Source organism: Populus alba, chromosome 17, assembly GCF_005239225.2.
Source record: "Populus alba chromosome 17, ASM523922v2, whole genome shotgun sequence".
Lineage (NCBI taxonomy): Eukaryota > Viridiplantae > Streptophyta > Magnoliopsida > Malpighiales > Salicaceae > Populus > Populus alba.
The window spans coordinates 17,720,081-17,741,015 of record NC_133300.1 but is presented as its reverse complement, the minus strand read 5'-3'; the positions used below and the strand labels follow the sequence as shown (position 1 = coordinate 17,741,015).

The 20,935-nt window shown below is 34.1% G+C and overlaps 1 protein-coding gene across 2 annotated transcripts; it reads left to right on the top strand.

The window, feature by feature from the left end:
* Nucleotides 1–660: 660 nt before the first annotated feature.
* On the top strand, nt 661–13,634 carry LOC118039622 (valine--tRNA ligase, chloroplastic/mitochondrial 2). 2 transcript variants are annotated; one of them, XM_035046374.2, is made up of 27 exons: nt 661–961; nt 1,807–1,897; nt 2,051–2,177; nt 2,961–3,044; nt 3,405–3,499; nt 4,139–4,230; nt 4,492–4,545; nt 4,801–4,853; nt 4,944–5,005; nt 5,270–5,345; nt 6,034–6,117; nt 6,313–6,461; nt 6,555–6,672; nt 6,788–6,904; nt 7,225–7,445; nt 8,015–8,104; nt 9,051–9,162; nt 9,410–9,520; nt 9,684–9,821; nt 9,932–9,982; nt 10,059–10,171; nt 10,782–10,929; nt 11,252–11,356; nt 11,478–11,579; nt 12,253–12,325; nt 12,515–12,681; nt 12,954–13,634. In XM_035046374.2, exons 1-27 carry the CDS (start codon nt 805–807, stop codon nt 13,080–13,082), a joined length of 2,919 nt encoding a protein of 972 aa, XP_034902265.1. In that variant the 5' UTR covers nt 661–804; the 3' UTR covers nt 13,083–13,634. The 2 variants fall into 2 exon arrangements, with proteins under 2 accessions (XP_034902265.1, XP_034902266.1); XM_035046375.2 differs by lacking the exons at nt 661–961; nt 1,807–1,897; nt 2,051–2,177 and having other exon boundaries at nt 4,139–4,222.
* Nucleotides 13,635–20,935: the final 7,301 nt, after the last annotated feature.

Below are 20,935 nucleotides of genomic sequence, written 5' to 3'. Positions count from 1 at the left end.
TCGTAACTGATTCACATATTCAAATAAAAATGTACATTTTGATCCACCAACTTTGCCCCTCTCTTTTTTTTAATAATCCCTATAGTTTTTGTGATTATTGTTTTTGATTCAAAATTTATTTTGCTTATTTTTTAGCCTCTAAATTTAAAAAACAAAAAAGAAACTCATCAGATAATAGTGAATGAGAGAGAAAATTGTTGGTTAACATATGTTTCAACTACAAAAAAAATTTAATCCTATGTTAATGAATTTCATTAAATAAAATGAGTTCTTTTTAGAATTTTTAGATTTTTAATTTGTCTGAAACCTTGATCAGGATTGAAGATATATTTTTTTTTATAGATTGAATTTGTGTTTTGGAGCAATTTAGGGATGTTTTTGAGTTGAAAAATTAAATTAAGGTGTTATATTTAGGTATTTTTGGATCAAAATAAGTAAAAAAAATATATTATTTTTCAGATAAAAAAACTCCAACAAATATGGGCAAGCAGTTTTTTCAAAAAAATATCAGGATGTTGTCTCGTCTACCCATTTAAAAAAAAGGACCATCTCTGCGGGCTGGACCTTGACCCATTTGGGTGTTTTTCGTTTTTAATTTCTTGTTAATTCTTTTATTTAGATTTCAAATGGAATATTAAAAAAAATAACATCATATTTCAATTATGATTCAATTACAGGGTTTATCCCTCCGCTAGAACCCCACGCCATCCACACCTCCCCCTCCCTTCACAGGGTTTATCCCTTCCCTTCCCTGCCCTTCCCTTCTCCACAATCCACCATCTTTTTTCACATTCCCATTAAAACATGATACTTCAAATGACGCTCTCTTCTCCATTTCTCCTCTCTTCCTGTTCCTCTGCTCACAGACTCAACCCTCTTCTCTTCTCTAAACGACGCCACTGTCCCATCAAGTTCTCTCACTTCCCTTTCCATCTACTCACCAAACCCAGATTGCTTGCAGGTAATCCCATCATCATTAAATCTTTTTAAAGTTTGAAACTTTAAATTACACAATCTTTTAGTCCTCTAATTTGGGATCATAAAGTTTGATACTTTGGATTATGTGAAGCTTGGAGCTTCAAATTTGTGGGTTATAGAAAATGGGTTTCTTCTTTTGTTAATTAATATTTGATTTTAAATGGGTTTTACTTCTGTCCGAGAGAAATTGAAATCGCAAAGCCTGAACCTTTTGATATTGTTAGCAGCCTGATGCGATCAACTGCTGATAATATTGACTGCGTTGAGTGTTAATGTGGGTTTGTAGTATGTTAGCATATCAATACAGTTAGTTGATTAGTTGTGAAAGATAGCTGGTTGGTTTCTTCCCGCCAAAACTGGTAGTGTATAAAGGAGTGATTGCTGTAACAGAATTTGCAAAGTAGAATACAATTTAGAAGTTGCTATACTATTTAGAAGTTACTTGTCTCTCTCTCTAGTTTTTTTCTGTCATAATCATAACTGTCGAGGGTTAAATTCCTAAGTTCTTGACAAATTGGTATCGAAGAGAGGATCAAAGGGTGAATTGAAGTTGCAAAAATGGTAAAAATACAAGACCGAGGGTCGTTGAAGATCAAGTGAAACAGGCTGAAGCCTGTTATGGCATTTCCTATCACTTTATATCACTAAAAGTATCAGATAACTAACAGTGTAAAGAACTGAAAATGGAAATTATGTATGAAAATGTATGTTTTATCTCTTGGTTTGTGAATTTGTTGAAGAGAAAAATTGGGATTTAAGCAAACTAGTACTTGTTTTGTTTATATAATTTGTTTTGGGAGCTTAATCACATTTCTTATTGCTTTTCAGTTGCTTCTGCTGCAACAGAAAATGGTGTATTTACTTCTCCAGAAAATGCAAAGTCGTTTGATTTTTCTTCAGAAGAACGAATATACAATTGGTACTGTTCTTTTGAACATACTCTAATTTCATCTTACATTTTGTAAATGTTTACTTGATGGTATTTTCATATGCAAATGGTGCTGTGCTACTTCTTAATGTGTCTTATCAAATGTTCATTCAGCAGTAACGTCATCTAATTGTTGGATGCTAGGTGGGAATCTCAAGGATTTTTTAAGCCAACTTTTGACCGGGGGAGTGATCCTTTTGTGGTATCAATGCCACCTCCAAATGTTACTGGTTCGTTGCACATGGGGCATGCCATGTTTGTGACTCTTGAGGTTGTGGAACTGAAACTAATTGATTTATGACTTGAGTTTTCATTTATCTTTCCTGTACACCATAGTAGGACCACACTACATGTTTGAAGCATTGTTAAAAAATTAAAAATAAAAGAAGCAAATATCATATCTTTATGGTTCTAATATTGGGATTCAAGGGCTAAATGAATGAGCAAGATTTTGATAGTAAGATATGAGTGATGTAACATGGAATGATTCTGTCTGAATTTTATCATCTAAAGTTATTAGCAAAAGCAGATGATATAAAGGCACCTCAACTGCTGATGTTTATTGTGAATGATGCTAGAAGAATGTGGAAAAAAGTGCTTGTCTTAAGGAAGGAAAATGTTAAAACCCACAAATAAAGTTAAGGTTCGAGGATGGAGTATGTTTATGCATAAGAACACTAAGTTTATCAAACCCTTTCGTTCACTTTTCTGTGAACTTTTATCTTTAAACCTCCCTTTAATATTTTGAATCAATTATTTGATAGGCTTTTTTGGCCATCTCATCCTATGTCATCAACAACAATTTAAATTTCTCAATAGACAGTATATGCAGAGGACACTTACCATTTTACAGACATTTCAGCGTGATATTATGCTCTCGATTCATTTTAATCAATCTGGAGAACTGAGTTTGATAAATATTAAGTGGTGTGCTTTTTGTGTATCATGATTACATTTACATTTTCCCTGCAGTCTGTCGTGCAAGGATCATATATCACCCTTTCTGCCTTTTGAATTTTCTTCCTTTGCCTAACTTGGTGACCTTTTTGGTTAGGATATCATGGTTAGATACAATCGTATGAAGGGAAGACCAACACTGTGGCTTCCTGGTACTGATCATGCTGGTATTGCAACTCAGGTTTGTCTATGAACTGACTATTTTACTGATATTAGTGTATTGATTGATTCTCCTAGTGGGGAATTTTAACAGAAAAAATTCCATTTTTCACTTATTCTTCCATAAAAATATTGTTAGTGTTGGAGCTTCTCCTTAACTTTGTTTCCCTAACTCTTTAGCTGTATTTCTTGGTGAAATGAGGCCTCCCTCTTAAACTGTTTTTACAGGGATCTTACTAAATCAGATTTGACGTACTTTTAGGGTTTTTATTTTCAGTCATTCCATTACTTTTCTTGTTACTTGTGATTTTGGCTATAAGTTTCTGATGTAATGTTGCTTGAATTGCTTGTATGTTTTGAATAAATGCACTTCTTTTCTCAGTTGGTTGTTGAAAAAATGCTTGCATCTGAAGGAATCAAAAGGACTGATCTGAGCAGAGATGAGTTCACAAAACGAGTTTGGGAGTGGAAAGAGAAGTATATATCCCAAACTTACTCCTGTATTTATTCTTTATGTGACCTATGTTTTCTGATTGAGCATGGCATTACCTTCTTCTGTGTTGGACACCTTTTTTTTCTTTTTTCCAGCTTTCAATTTTTGGCCACGTGTTTCTGGTTCCAAAAATATTTATATACCATGTGTAATCAAAAGAATCAAAGGGAACTTCTGAGGTGTGGGGGTATAAAAATTGAAGTGGTAATGACATTTAATAGAAATTAAGCTATTAGGTGACAAGGAATGTGTTGTTGGAGATCAAATTTAGGCAGTATTCTGCATGTTTTTGTGGTATGAATGCTATTGTTGATTATTATGTTTTTAATGCATTTGTTTTGAGATCTGAAAAACAAACCACACCCATCTATAGATTCTAAAATTAAAGTTTGCTAATTGTTGCTCAGCTTCTTTGTTTCTTATGACCGCCTCCTTTCTTCTTTCGGCTTTAATTTCTTCAGTAGGTCCTTGTCCCAGTGACAAAAGAAAAATAAGTTGAAATTTGAAGGTTGCCTATCCAACTTCAGATTACTTCTACTGCTAAGTTTGCTGTTGTTTCAGTTTTCAGGGCACGCCACCTCCTATGGGTTTTTTTTTCCTTACTTGGCTTGTTATGATTTCAGATATGGTGGAACTATTACAAATCAGATTAAGAGACTCGGTGCTTCCTGTGACTGGACTAGAGAGCGTTTCACCCTTGATGAGCAGCTAAGTCGTAAGGCAGTTTTCTTACTGGCAGAAGTAGAACAGTGGCCAATCTAGAAAACTGTATCTGACTGGGGATAGTTTATGGGTAGTGTTAAAGTGCTAGGGTGCCATCTATCTCTCTCTTTTTTTTTCTCTGCTCATTATTTGACTTTCATTTGAAAAAGGACTCCTCATGCTTTTGTACCTGACAAGCACCTCTTATGTGCCTTCTAAAGCTGCATTTATCAGATATTCCCTTATTCTCACACCATTTTTTCTAATTTTGCAGAATCTGTGGTTGAGGCTTTTATCAAGCTTCATGAGAAAGGCCTAATCTATCAAGGTATCATACTTTTATTGGCTGAACTATTTTTTTTTTCCACTAAAAGGGAAAGGGGCTGGGGGATCCACATTCTTGCAGTCTGATCCTGTTTACAAGATTAAACCAGCTCATTGGTGCTAAAGAGGAGGGGGCTACTTTCTGCTTCCTGTTTTCAGTTTGTGTATTTAACTGTGCAGGGTATTCTACTATTTAGGATATTAAACAGTCGATTGGTTACTTTGATAAATAGTTCACTAAATTTTTACTTTCTTCCAGGCTCGTATTTGGTTAACTGGTCTCCTAATCTACAGACTGCTGTTTCAGACTTGGTATGCTATTTTTGGGTTACAGCTTCAATTGATTGCTGTTATTGTGACAAATAATATAGTTTGATATAAGTTCTTTTTATTTGTGCTTAGGAAGTAGAATATTCTGAGGAACCTGGCACTTTATATCACATCAAGTATCGAGTTGCTGGACAGTAAGTATCAGAGATTTCACTTGTACTATTTCTTCATTTCCTTTGTAAGTAAATGATGTCTAACAGCTCATCAATAGAAGTAAGTACCGCTTTGTTTTTGCACTTATAACATATTTTTTACTATCTGGGTACTGTGTCGGTGATTTGATCTGCTTGCATTCTTGTACTTCTGGAATTACCACTTCGTGAACTTGACTATGTTGCCACAGCTTCTAGAACATTGCTACAGTATGCAAATTGGAATTTTTATACTTCCTTTTGTAGGAGTGACTTCTTGACAGTTGCAACAACACGGCCTGAGACTTTATTTGGTGATGTAGCTATTGCTGTGAATCCCAAGGTAGGGGCATATTTATGCAATCTACATTAACTATTTAAACTATCATACTAGGACACAAAGTAACATGGTTATTCAATCGATTATTTAGATCCTAAATTTAAGGAACATACGTTATCATTGCATAGGTTAATAAGTACCAACATGGTGATAAGCTGTCCAAAAATTTGTTGATCTTCATCATTATAAGCTTGTTAAACATTGACAATAACTTCGTTGCCATTATCACAGGAAAAAGGAAAAAAAAAAATAGCGATCAACCAATTCTTATTATTATTCAAGATTTTTGAGGATCTGACAGTATAATAGTCATTGTAATTGTGATAAAGTGTGCAAGCCCTCTAACTAAACCTCGGGTTTTCCATAATTTCAGTGTGGATATTATTTACCAAACAATTTTGTGGTAACGCATATCCATGCATTCTTTAGTCACAGACATATCCTAGTTTTTTAATCTGAAACAAAAGATGAAATAGATGTACCAGTATTCTCTTTCTTGTGATAAAACTGAAGCACTTGCACAGATAAGCTACTTGTAGTATTTACAATTTGGAGGTGGCTCAGATATCATAAAATGTCCTGTGATTTAGTTAGTTGTTTCATATGCTCTCTTATATAAAGTTTTATGAGACTTGGGGAAACATAAATTCTGATAACTCAATATTTATTATTATATATATTTGTTATGCAGGATGACCGCTATTCTAAGTTTATTGGGAAGATGGCAATTGTACCCATGACATATGGCCGCCATGTACCTATCATCGCTGACAAGGTAAAAGCATGTTTTCTGATACTTGGTGCATTTTGCTTTGTTTTAGCTGCTTTTCATGATATATTTTTCTTGGTAATTCCCCTAGTGTTCTGTAATTATTGAATGTTGTGTCAACCATGCACATATAACCTGGACTTGTGTTCTTTCAAGCAAGATGAAAGTTTCTGGAAAATAACCCGATTGCTATTTTGGCAGCATGTTGATAAAGACTTTGGGACTGGTGTGTTGAAGATAAGCCCGGGACATGATCATAATGATTACTATCTTGCTAGAAAGCTTGGTCTCCCTATTCTTAATGTGATGAATAAGGATGGGACCCTTAATGAGGTTGCTGGATTGTACAGGTGAGACATGAAATAATTATCTTAAGTAGAAGAATTTATGTGCTGGAGAATTTATGTTTGCCTAACATTCGGAAACAAATCTTGGAATTTTAGTGGTCTCGATCGATTTGAGGCACGGAAAAAACTGTGGTCAGAACTTGAGGAGACCGGGTTAGCTATCAAAAAGGAGCCGCACACTTTAAGGGTTCCTAGATCCCAACGTGGAGGAGAAGTGCGTTAATACTGTCTTTACATATGCCCTTCCAAATATTGAGGATTGAAATTTGGTGGAAAAAATGCTTTAACTGGCAGTTTTAATGTCATGATGTTTGTTTCCCCTCTTATAGATAATTGAGCCATTGGTAAGTAAACAGTGGTTTGTTACCATGGAGCCCTTGGCTGAGAAGGCCCTTCGTGCTGTTGAAAAAGGAGAGTTAACCATAATACCTGAAAGATTTGAGAAGGTATGCAAGATTAAGACAAATTCTGTCATGTTTGTCTGCATTTGATTCGTGTGTTGATCAGCTAGACTTACTCTCATGCTTGCTTAAATTGACTCTTTTCTGAGCCTTCTATCCCAGTAGTTTCCAATTTGTGTAGTTGCTATCCTGCTTGATATTAGTTTTTCTATGTGGCCTATCTTGTCCCCCATAACCATGTAAATTGTTATTAATCTTGAAGCAATATACATCAACCTGGGTATCATTGTGTCATGAGTTTCCTTACTATTTACTATACTCGGTGTCAAGTGCTTTTTTTACAACTTTCTTTTTGCTGATGACAGATTTATAATCATTGGCTGTCAAACATCAAGGATTGGTGTATAAGCAGACAGCTATGGTGGGGGCACCGCATACCTGTGTGGTACATTGTAGGAAAAAACTGTGAAGAAGATTACATAGTTGCAAGGAATGCTGATGAAGCTCTTGAGAAAGCTCGTGAGAAGTATGGGAAAAATGTTGAAATTTATCAAGATCCAGATGTTCTGGATACTTGGTTTTCAAGGTCTGTTTTTCAATGAATCACAATCCTTTATCTCTTCTTATTAATACTTAAATTCTATACAAAAAGATTGAAGAGTTTAAGCGATCAATGACTCTCTCTTGGAAATGTCTAAAGCAGCAAATGGTTTTGACTCGGAGTCTAGAAGTGCCAACAGTGAAGAATAAGCACCAAACTTTCTTCTGCATTGGCTTTTCTTCTTTCAGTCAATCCCACTCCCCCTCCCCCCAAACAGTTTTTCTTTTATATAATCTAGCTGGTTAGATACAGGGATAAAGATTGCAAAAAAAGAAGTTACCTCAGATTATGCGTGGATAATAAATCTGTGTCATTTCTGTATATTGTGGAAGCCTTGATGATTATTCCTATCTCCTGCATGCTGTAATCAATCTCTTATCAATCATTTAATTTTTGTTTGAGGGAATTTTGGATCTTTCATCACTTTCTAATAATTTCATAAGAACCCATGGGTAACTGGAATTACCTTTTCCACATAACCCCATGGAATTATCATTGTAAAATGAAGTGGATTTCCTTCTCCTTAGCCTCATTTATTCAACTTCCATCTTCAGCGCTCTATGGCCATTCAGTACTCTTGGTTGGCCAGATGTTTCATCAGAGGATTTTAAGAAGTTTTATCCTACAACAATGCTTGAAACTGGGTATGTTCTTCTCTTGCTGACTCTTGCTACTTTGGTTTGTTTTTGTCCTTTTATCTTGGCTGTAGTTTAATCATTTTTTAAACATTGAAGTTGGATTGATACTTTTTAACCAGTTTGGCTGAGTGGGGAGTTCAAAACTTTGAATTAACCTGGCCAGTTTTAAAAGAGTATCCGGAGTGCTTGGCAGCCAAGCCTCAATCTATGACACGCTGAATATGGAGCAAAATAGCTTCTGGTGTTTTTGGGTTGTATATTGTGCCCTTACTCTTTGTTTATAGAGTGAACATGAACAGTGAGCAAGAGAGTGTTCAAATTGCATCTTTTCATCACAGGATTAGTCATGGTTTTCTTGTTAGTGCATTGCTGCTATGATTTGGCCTTTGCTGATAATTTTCTGCCAACTCTGATGGAATATATATTCTGCATCATAATTATGACTGCGGGTGCTGACTTCGTTGGTATAAGATAGGCTGGAAACAATTTGCAGCATTAAAGAAGTGAATAATAATCAGTTATTTTCTTGACACAATGGTAAATACACCATAAAAGTTTTGGATTGCAGTAACTAGTGCTCATTTTTTCTTTTCGACTAACCACATCATGGGAAAATGTTCAAGGGCAGAACTTTCGCAAAACCTGCCTTCTGGCACCCATCTTGGTAGAACCATGCCCGAGTCATATCACAGTCAGTTTTATCTATGTGATGATGTTAAGAGTTTTGGTGATTTACCTGCCTTCTGGCTTCACAACGAGATGACTGTCTTTCCTGTTGAGGGGAACCATCTTTAATACCATTGAATTCCCTTTCTTTCTTTTTTTCTCATTTGATAATATGGCTTTTATTGTCACTGTTTGCCTTTTCATTGTTTTCAGATTTCCTCCTCCATGGGCTTATCTGTTACTTCTAGATTGCTGCCATTGACACTTGTTTCTGTTGTTTGAACAGGCATGACATTTTGTTCTTTTGGGTGGCAAGGATGGTCATGATGGGAATTGAGTTTACTGGGACTGTTCCATTCTCATATGTTTATCTTCATGGGCTTATCCGGGACTCACAGGTTAGTAGAGTGTGTGTAGTTTTGCTCATATGCATGTATTGGTTCATAAATCTTTGTACAGTTTCATGGATATGTACAGCATCTCATGTCTTATGAAGACAATGAAAAGATAATTACTGCAAGGATTAGTGACCAACTTTGGCTTTTCTATTGTGATTATTAGCATTTTACTCAGTTGTTGTTCCAATAGTTTAGCTTGCATGTATTATCCTCACTTTACCTCCAAATCCTCTTGTCTTTTTTTCAGGGACGGAAAATGTCCAAAACACTTGGTAACGTAATAGATCCCCTTGATACAATCAAAGAGTTTGGCACTGATGCTCTACGATTCACTATTTCTCTAGGAACTGCTGGCCAGGTTGCTTTATTTTCTTATAATCCTTGAAACTCCTCCTTAAAGACTTATTGGCATTTTATATAATACATATATATGAAGCCTATCTTATACCTCCCTTTTCAGTGGATGGTTTCAAGCTTACATCAGATGCTGTTTGTTTACTAAATACTTACTTTTGACCCAGGATCTTAATTTGTCTACTGAGAGGTTGACTGCCAACAAGGCCTTCACCAACAAACTATGGAATGCGGGCAAGTTTGTGCTACAGAATATGCCTAGTCAAACTGATGTATCTGCTTGGGAAGCTATAAGGAATTGTAAGGTCTGTTTGCTCTCTATGAGAGGGCGTGGTTTTGTTTTGGTCACGTTTTCTATGCTTACTGTAGGAATTGCTGTGTTCAGTAAACTGAACCAATTTTATTCCTCTTGCAGTTTGACAAAGAGGAGTCTGTTCTCAGGCTACCTTTACCAGAATGTTGGGTGGTAAGAAAATTGCTATGAAGCATCGTGTCCGTTGTCAAATACCTATAGTTAAGCTAATGACCTCGTTTAATTTCAGGTGTCAGAACTTCATGTTCTTATTGACATGGTCACAGCGAGCTATGATAAGTTTTTCTTTGGAGATGTTGGGAGGGAAATATATGATTTCTTCTGGAGTGATTTTGCTGATTGGTACATTAAATCTATCTAGTTTTTCATTGGAAAATATTTATTGTTATTTGAATAGAGGTACTGTAGATGATGAATAATTTCCTGATCCTGGAATCTTAAAAATGAGCCTTCAATTTAAACATCACAATACAAAGCATTTGATACAAGGGAGAGGCTGCACTTTTGATGAAATATAGTGGTTGAGATTTAGTACATGTATGATTTATGTCACATGGTTGTCAGCGTTATAATTTTTATGTTTTGAAGAATAAGATTTTCATTAATTATCCAGCTAGTTTTCAGTACAACTGTTTTAGATAAAGTGACAATTGATCCCTTAAAATGTTGGATTCACAAAGTGGGAAAATGTCAGCAGTTCTTTGTTTTGTCTTGTCATTCTTTATTGGTGAAACTCATAGTTTTTTCCTATTTGGCGCATATCCATATGATGCAAAAACATGTGCTAACATTCATACTTGTGCATCATTTATATTTGTGATAATACCAGGGGAATCCTTGGAATCTTGTTTGCCACATTATGTGCACTAGGTGTGGAACTCTAGGTATATGCGGTGCTTGTTATCTTAATTTATAATCCACATTTAGCTTTCTTTTGATGTACTTTGGCCAGGTATATCGAAGCCAGTAAAGCTCGCCTTTACCAGTCTGGAGCCGATTCAGCTTGTTCAGAGGCACAGGCGGTTCTATTGTATGTTTTCAAAAATGTATTGAAATTGCTACATCCATTCATGCCATTTGTCACTGAAGAACTATGGCAGGTAACAATTTTGTAGCATATAAATCATTTCAACTCTGCTCAAAGCTTTATTGGTTAGAGGTTACATCAATATCTCTTCTCAATCCATCTTTTATTTTTAACTCAACTGGACTCATTTGAGTGACTGTGTTGAGATTTGAGTTTAAAGATCGCTGCTTTTATTTTAGAAGTTGATATTATGTGTTTGAGTTTAAAAGATCATTTCTTTAAGTTTGAAACTGATACAATATGTTCCTTGTGATGTCGCTTTGTTAACTTGGTACAGATGCAACAACTGTATGATGCATTTTTTTTATTCTTGACATCCTCCAATTTATATACAGGCACTCCCCGACCCGAAAGAAGCACTTATAGTATCTCCTTGGCCCCAGACTTCACTTCCACGGTTTCCCAACTCCATAAAAAAATTTGAAAATTTCCAAGCTTTGGTGAGTACACAACTACTTTCATTTCTTGCACACTCAATTGTCATCCTGTGAAAAAAATTTATATTTATTTCTCATCTTTTTTAGTACAAGCATAATGATTTCATCTTCACATATGAATTAGACTAGAGCAATCCGCAATGCTCGAGCAGAATACTCAGTTGAGCCAGCCAAGCGTATATCTGCATCTATAGTTGCCAGTGAAGAAGTCATCCAATATATATCTGTAAGTGCACTCCAATTTCCTAACCTGTCTTTTAGGTGGGCATTAGTGTGCTTGTTCTAACTAGAGCTTTAGCTGCATATTCAAGCAGGGATATAAACATTCTTTCTTGGTCCTTGATTTTTGTTGGATTGGCAAAGTAACATTTGAACCTTTTACGTTTCAACTCCAATAGGCTCATATGCTGTCTCTGTTCCCCACCTCTACAAACACCTACTGAGCTCATGGCCAGGGTCCCCCCTGGCTAAAAGAAATCTTTGTGCAGTAGAGATGTTAAAAATTCTTAAAAGAGAGGAATGCAGATAAAACATGCAGCAACATGCTGGCCTTCTGTTCAGTAAAGCTAGGAAGAACTCTTGCATGTATAGATTCTCAAACTTCTGTTGCCCAAACTGATTATAACTTGTAAATGCCCTGTCATATCATGAAAACTAATTCAAGCTATATTCTGAAACTTGAAATGGTCCTCTCTCAACCATTCATATAATTTGCTGTGAATGATAGAGATATATGCTCTCATTATCTGTTTAGCTCTGTTTCTTTCATCAATATTATGTTTTCTATTTGATAATAGGAAAAGTAATATGCCCACTGATCATCTACACTTCATAGCTGGGTTATCTGTTAAATCTGTGCATGTGCACACTAAGCATGGTATAATAACCTGTCATTGCAGAACGAGAAGGAAGTCTTAGCTCTTCTTTCCAGGCTAGATCTACAAAATATCCATTTCACAGATTCTCCTCCAGGCATGTTTATTTCCCAATCAATTTTTCTTGTTTGTGCATTGTTTATGCCTTTTGTTTTCTTTCTTGTCAATGGGACAGATATAAATCGTGTATAGTATTTTTGCTTCTATCATTTTTTTTCTTTCACTTCACTCATGACTGGCCTTTGAACTTTATATTCTAATGGATGTAAATTCTATTGTGCTTTAGGGGATGCAAACCAGTCGGTACATCTGGTTGCTAGCGAGGGACTGGAAGCTTACCTTCCTCTTGCAGATATGGTCGATATATCTGCTGAAGTAGAACGCCTTTCAAAGCGCCTCTCCAAGATGCAAGTGGAGTATGATGGACTTGCTGCTCGTCTCAGTTCCCAGAAAGTATAAACTTCTGCTCTTACATATACATGCATTCATGTCCAAAGATCTCTCCCCCCCCCCCCCCACAAAAAAAAAAAAAAAAAGAAACAACAACAACAATAATAATAATAGGGGATTGCTGAACCATACTCATTGTGGATTATGCATTATCCAAGGTTATATAATTTCTAGGCCGTAGCACATCTTAATGTTAATTAAAAACTGTTATGACATTTCATAGCTCTTGACATGTGGACTTTTGCAATATGCTTACAATCTGCCTCACTCTCCAGTTTGTAGAGAAAGCTCCCGAGGATGTTGTCCGTGGGGTTCGAGAAAAGGCAGCAGAAGCAGAGGAGAAGATAAAACTCACCAAGAACCGGTTAGCTTTCCTAAAATCCTCTATTCTGGTGTCACAATAGGTTGTCTGGGGTAGACTTCATTTGTTCTCAATGTATCCACAAAATTGGATTCACCTCATTGCAAGACCAGTGCTCCATACAACCATCTGACGTCCACACCATCTACTTTCTGGTGGGACAATGGCAATTATGGATGACCGTTTGGAGAAGAAGTTGGACAGGATAGTGGACAGTCCGATATCTGGAAGTTCTGCATAAATTGAGTCTTGCTTTGCCTTGCTTCATGGTAGAGATAGAAGTATTTGACAAATTGCTTATGAGATCGTGCTCCCATCCATGATTATTTTTGTGCGAGAGGTCACTGATAGAATTCTTGGCCATCTAAATGTACAGCTATTCGTTTAGCAGCAGCAGTTCTGTCATTTTGGCCTGCCGTTACCTTTTGACATTGTACAATTAACATTAATTCTTGCATAGATTTTACCATTTATGTGGATGTATCTGCCATTTTGCCTCGTCATGATCAGGTAGTCTTTTCAGCTTTGATGACTTGAAACCTAGTAAGAGTATTGCCAATGGCTATTTTAATGCAGTTGTAGAATTTCTCCCTTATCAATGTTAAATATATCAAGAACGAGGCTAAATTCACTGAAGCACTATCAGATGATTCTAAATAGTTGGTGGATAGCTACTTGGCTGGTAGTTCTTTCTTGTTAAATTCCTAACTCTTACTGTCTAATAAAATCATCTCGTCCAATTCATAAAAAGAAAGAAACGAGACCAATCAAACACATTTTGATAGGTATTTTAAGTCTTTGAGGATTATATGTACAAGAGTCGAGCAAAAACTGCGAAGTCAGTTTGACACTCTGGACTTGAAAGCTCACACCAGATTTCTCAAATCCGGCAACAAAAGCACGTCAAGGCGATCAACTAGGCTTCAATGATTTTACATCCTTTTGCAACTAGTTTTATGTGATTGATTAAGGGAAACTTGAGGTAATGAGAGTCAATTTATTCCTATCCTATGATTGTGCTAGTTGTAGTTGATAAATTCTTTTTTCCCCTCTTGTCTGGATGAATTGCCTTATTTTGTTCTTTTCTGTTGATTAATAATCTTGTGCTATAGGGGTTCATGTCAATTTGACAAGTTTTACAATTAGTTCGAAATCTTGTCTTTATAAATGCAATTATTATAAAATATAAACTAGATATTAGGTATTGTGTTTTTTATATATAAAATAATGTTATTTTTTAAAAAACATCATTTCATACTTTTAAAAAAAAAAATAAATAAATTGGTTTGTCAACCCATGAATCAATTTTTTTAATTCATGACTCGAGTCTTGAGTGAGTCTTATAATTAATATAATAAATCATCATTATCTAATAACAAAAAATTAAGTAAAAAATTATAATGCATTGTCTAGTAAATAACATGATGAATATTTCATGTTATTGACATTCAAAAGTGGTAAGAAACGAATTGCTTTGCTATTTGAAAACATCGACAAGCCTTTTCTTCTTCTTCTTCTTCTTTTTTTTTTTTGTTTGGAAGTATTCGCTGTACTTTTCTGATTCATCGACATTGAATGAATTTTCAAATTTTGTTATAGTGCAAGTAAATATAATCTTCAAGCCAACAGTTTGAGTGTCAATGCCATTCTTGAGAGCAAGGAAGCTTAGTACCCTAGTTCTATTACCTGTCCTAAGACCTAATCCACGTAGTCAGTAATAAAAAAACGAGTCTAATGAAGGTGATGTTTTGGTGACCAATCATCCTAGTGCTGGAGGTAGCCATCTTCCTGACATAACTATCATCACACCTGTTTTTGAAAATGGGAAACTGGTTTTTTTCGTTGCATGTAGAGGGCATCATGCAGAGACTGGGGTACTACTCCTGGCTGGAAGTGGGGCTGGTCCGCTCTGGCATGGGACAAGTGGAGTCCAGTGCCATATGACCAATACTCGAATGACTGATCCAGAGATTTTTTATCCGAGGTATCCAGTTCTTTTGCACAGGTAGAACAGTGGAGGCTCGATCTGGGCTTCATAAAGGGAGTTATGGCCTTGTACGAGATAGAGTTCAGTCGGCCATTTGTAGTGAGCAATGCATCCTTTCAGAAAGGCGTGTGCATGCACCAAGAGGTTTGAAGAGGGGAAAAGACGGGGCTCGTGGAGCCAACCATCTGACTACAAAAGATAAACGAAGAGTTTACCTTGGAGGTAAGAAAACAGTTGAGGTGCAGGCAGGGGAAATTCTTCCGATTTTAACTCCTAGAGACGGTCGGTGGGGTTCATGTTGATTTTTCCGGTGCAAACTGCTGCATTGCTGTGGCGGAGGTGGTAGGTGGATTAGTTTTTGGTGCTTCTCCAACGCTGCATTGAGATGACTGTTCTCATTGCTATTTACGTACCAAGAGTATATGTTGCTGCTGAAACTTGCTCTATTTGCTGTATCTGCTGATGCTGCATTGCTTGCAGTTCTGAAACCCAGATTGCCGCAAGTTGTTTGATTGTTGTTTATGCTATGATCCCAGTTCTTCAGCTCCATTGCTCTTGCAAAAACTTGGCAAAAAGAAAAGAAAAATGCTGCATCAGGAGTTTGTTATCTCTCTCTTTTTGTTCTTTCTCAGAACGAGTTTGTTTTTTCTTGAATTTGCTATTGTGCTCTCCTAGATGGTAAAACATCCATCACTGTTGTATTGGATTGTTATGTTGTACCCAAGAAACGTTCTCATATTGTGGCAGGTAACAATTTCCTAGCCTATAAACCATGTCAACTCTGCCCCAAACTTCATTGCTCAGAGGTTACATCAGCATTTTCTTATCAACCCATCTTTACTTTAACTGAGCTGTACTCCTCACTTGAGTGAGGAGTCTTGGGTTCTGAGTTGATAATCAATATGTGTTCGAGTTCAAAAGATCACTTCAATGAGATTAAAGCTGATACAACATTTTCCCTGTGATGTCCCTTTGAGGGAAAACTTACAGTATCTTCTCTGCCCCCATACTTCCACTTGCACGGCTTCCTGACCCTGTACTGTAGAAGGCTACACAACTACTCTGAGGACAGGATGTAGATTATCCTAAATAAGGAAGCAGTAAATAAAAATTGCTTATTTTAAGTTGTTTTTTTATCTATTTTTTAGATTTTGATTTGCTTGATTAACCCAACAGAGCATCCTATGGCTCTCTTCTCTTCTATGATTTCAAGGTGTTTTGGCCATTTGGAGAGATTAGAAAAGATTACAAGCCTTTTCCTCCTCCTTTCATGATGATAGCCACGTCTTAGACGAGAGGATGGCGGGGCTTAGACTCCACACAGTGTGGAAAGGGGCTTCTGTTACTACTTGTGAAGTCTGTCTTGGATTTGAATCATGTTTATTAAATTCTATCCGGGACAAGATATAGGTCATCATGAATTAACCTAATTTAAATAAAAATTATAATAATATTGCTTTGAATTTTTATTAGAACCAATGATCTTTTAACCGGATTACGGGTTAACTGGGATTTTTAAAGGATCAACTCTTATTTTATTGTAAAACCTTGCCAGCACCAGGACAACCGGAGGGTATGACGGAGGTAGGTGGTTGGTGGGTGAGTTGCAGAAGGAAATAAAAGCAAGAAAACTTCCGAATTCCAAACTACAATTTACTAGAAGAGATGATTCTTTTTTCGTTAAAAGAAAAGGAAGATAAAAACAGAGAAAGATGGGTTTTCTTTAAACAAAAAAAGTAGGTTCTCTGCAAGGTTGTTGCAGATTTTTGGACATCATCATCATCTTCTGGCTCCGGTAGCCCCATAAGTTGAAATTTCTCACCACACGATAAATCACACAAGATATTTTGTTTGCTGTAAAGGTTATCAAGATAGTTAACGTGAAACAGGTTGCCGGAATTTGTACAAGGCAGCTTTAAATGTGTGTTTGGAAATGTGAAATATCTATGTTTTTGTAAGAATATGTTTAATTTTTTTTTATATATTAACATATTAAGATTATTAAAAACAAATATTGATTATATATTTTTTTAATAAAAAATATTCTTAAAATCACTTTTGAAAATAGATGATTCATAGTTGAATCCTATGCGTTACAGTGGGTTTCTTTGAAAATAGCATGATTTGTTAAAAATTTTGGGAAAATAATACATATCAAAAAAATATTTGAAAAATAATATAGCTTGAACATATATGTTATTTTAAAATATTGTTTTTATACTTGTGTTGTAATATATTTTTCTACACAATTACATTTCAAAATATCTATTGTTTAGTTAACATTTCAAAACATCTTCTATTTGTAAATCAATTAACCTCAACAAAAATCAACTAAATATTTTATAAAAATTTAATACTTAACAAATTACATTAAAGATCCAATTGCCAGGAAGAGAAAAAAAAGATAAGGTGATGTGATAGAAAAATAAAAAAATAATAATAAAAAAGAGAAAATGCATATCTCAGATTATATTTTTGATATATCCAATACTTTTAAAAAAATCTCAATGAAATAATTTTAATTATACCTTGAAAAAACACAAAAAAAAAAATCATAATTAACCTCAAATTAACAACAATCAAAACCCTTAACAAATTACAGTCATGTTTAATGGTCTTTTAAGGCTTGACTAGAATTGTTTTATCAAAAAAATTTAACAGTACTAAATATGTTAAAAATAAAACATTGATATCTTTTTAATAATCTATTTTTTTCTTAACCATTGGATTTTAAATTTCATTTCTTAGATATTAGATTTTAGATTTTGAGTTAAATTTTTATTTATATTAATTGAATTAAAAGAGATATAATTTTTAAAATAACATTATTTTCAATAACAATTATGTCAACTACAATTCTTGACAGTGACTATATTCAAACCATACTATTTCTCTAATAAATGTTGTTTTCTTGAAACTTTATAAAACTGTGATGGAATTCTAAAATAGCCGAAGGGGATAGAATTTAGTGGGGGCCACGAAAGTAAGTAAGGTGTTCTTAGTGAGAGAAAGAAGGCTGATATGGTGAGACTATTAAATTGCCGATTAGGAGAGACAACCCTAAATGAAGGGGCGGGGTCTCTCTACGTGGGTGCTGATGGCCCCACACTAAAACAGTCAGAGATATATTTAAAAAATAAAACAATAACAGGCCCTCGTTCATATCGGATCTTTTTACTTTCCCTATTTGCCCTTCCATCTTCCTCAAATTACAAAGATGGGATGGGACTACAGATACTTGATCGTGGGCAAAAACACATAGAGAAGGGATTTTCCTTCTCTTTTATATATATATATATATAACAATTATTGCCACGACAAGTGGCATGGGAATTCAAGATTGGTAAATTTCAAATAGTATAAATTATTAGAAAGAAGAATAAGAATATAGTTTTGAAACCTGGTTCAGTCGACAAATTAATCTAGTATTTAGCTGATTTGGAACTGAAATTGAGTTGAGTTAAAAAAAAATAGATTGACTTTTGCTTTTTTTTTTTTTTTTACTAAAACAATGTTTTTTTTTATTTTTTTTTTAAATAATTAACCCGGGCGACTCAACAACCCGGTCAAAACCTGTAACCCAAGTCTTGAATCGGGCCGGATTTGAAAACTATGAATAAAACATTGATTATTTTTGTTTTTGACGTCTTGAATATATTTTAAAAGTGCATTTAGCTTGAGAATACATTAAATTAATGTTATTTTTTTATATATAATTATGATATATTGATATTAAAAAAATTAATATATTTTTTTTAAAAAATATATTTTAAAAATATATCATGCATCACGTAACTAGCGTTTAATTTTGTAAAATTAATCAAATATTTTAAGGGAGACAACAATTCAGCATGTTGTGGCACGTTATATAGTTTTAAAGCCGAACTTCAAAGGATTGTCACAAGAAACAGCTAGCTAGTGGAGGAGAACAAGACCATACGCATTGATCTGACCAGAACCAATGTATGGGGAAGCATGGTGATATTTTATTATTATTAAAGTAGATGTTCGGATCAACTTATACAAATCTTAACTAATTCTACAAGTTTTAAAATTAATAACCATATAAATCTCTAATGATTATTATATTAGTAATTACAGGACTCAAACCTAAAGTTACAGGAAAATTAAACTCCCTAATCTCAAGCTATTATCACTAGTAACCTATTAGATTGTTTCTTCATTTTCATTTTACATGTGAATGAGCATGGAATATTAAATATTTTTTCCAAGAAATTTATTTTCATAGCATCCCTTTGAAATTTGATTGAATCTTGAATAATAATATGAAAAAAGAAAACCCCACACATACTTCTCATCCAAACCAACACTTTATAAATAAATAATGTTGTTCCAATACAAGTTAGTGTATGAAACTAAAATAATAGTATTAATAGCATATTAGCATCAAGCACTAATTCATTTAATTTGAATACCGTGAATTCTGAGAGTGAGTTTCAACTTGTATTTTATTAAATTTTGATTTTTTTTAATAAATAAATATATAAAAATATTATTAAATTCCCAAATACTTTCTACACGTTGTGGGCATCAAGGAATTTACCTACAAAAATGGAGCATACTTTGACTGATGCACATAGAAATTGTAAACCATGCGTAGGCCAACGAAAATCAGAATAAACCATGATTAAAATATTTGAAAGTTTCAAAGTCAAGCTTGCCTCCCTTGCATTGACATAAAAGTAATCAAAGACGACTTAAGAAAACCAAAACTTTATTGAGTTATTTTTTTTTATTAATACGGTGTTTGAATCAATTTGTGCGTATCTTAACTAATTTTATAGGTTTTGAAGTTAACAACTATGTAAATCTCCAATAACTTTAAGGTTTACAGGACTTGAATTAATGATCTTTAAAAAACAAACTCAAAACATGATTAATTAAGTTATATCCCTTAACATTAATTTTATGAAGTTATTTGAATGATCACAAAAAGGAAGGAAGTTTGAAGATTTCAGTGAGGGCTCCATTGTAATAAAAGAAGTATAAATCATGGTAAACGACTAATGATTACTTATGAATTTATATGGTTGCGTAATAGTAAACCAAGTTAATATTATTCTTTGTATTGTTTAAGTTGTTATCTAGCTGCAGTAAAATTAAAAAAAACAATTATATATAATAGAATTTATAACTCAAGCTACAAGTTTCAAGCTACAAGTTTAAAGGATTGATTAGAATTAAGATGAACTCTTTCTTTTCTTTTATTTTCTTTAGATTTTGCTAAATGACAAGCTCATGTTAAAATAATTATTACACAATTTAATTTAAAATTCAGGTTGATCAAAGAGTTAGATTGTATATTTTTAAGTTTAAATTGTTATACTAAATTTAATAATAATATCATAATTTTTTTTTATGGTTTAGATATTATGTTTTTTATGTTCAAAATAATTTTGATTCAAGCACAACGAGAACATGAGAAATAAGTAAAAAAAGGAAAGAAAAGAAAATGAAAGATTCCTCTTAGTAAAGAAAAATGAAAATTATTCAAAAGAAAATTTAAATCAATTGGGACTATCTTTTGTCCATCTTTAAAGTTATTTAAATGAAACTTTAAATTAATCCAACAAAATGAAAATTTTAACCACTAGTTTGCTTTTAACGATTCCTCTTAATAAAAAAAAAAAAAAAAGTTCAAATGCATAAGTTTACTAGCTTATTAAATTACAAAAGAAAAACATTTGATAAAAAAAGGATGAATTTGATAAATTTCTCAAATTATAGGGACTAATCGTGCTAAAAATCCAATAATTCTGCATGGGACACAAGTTAAATATCCACACGGATTTTAAAACAGTAAATCAAGAAATATTAATAATGGCATTTGCGTAAATTCGTTGCCAAAAAAGCTCAAATACCTAAGCGGAAATATCCACGTGTCCTTT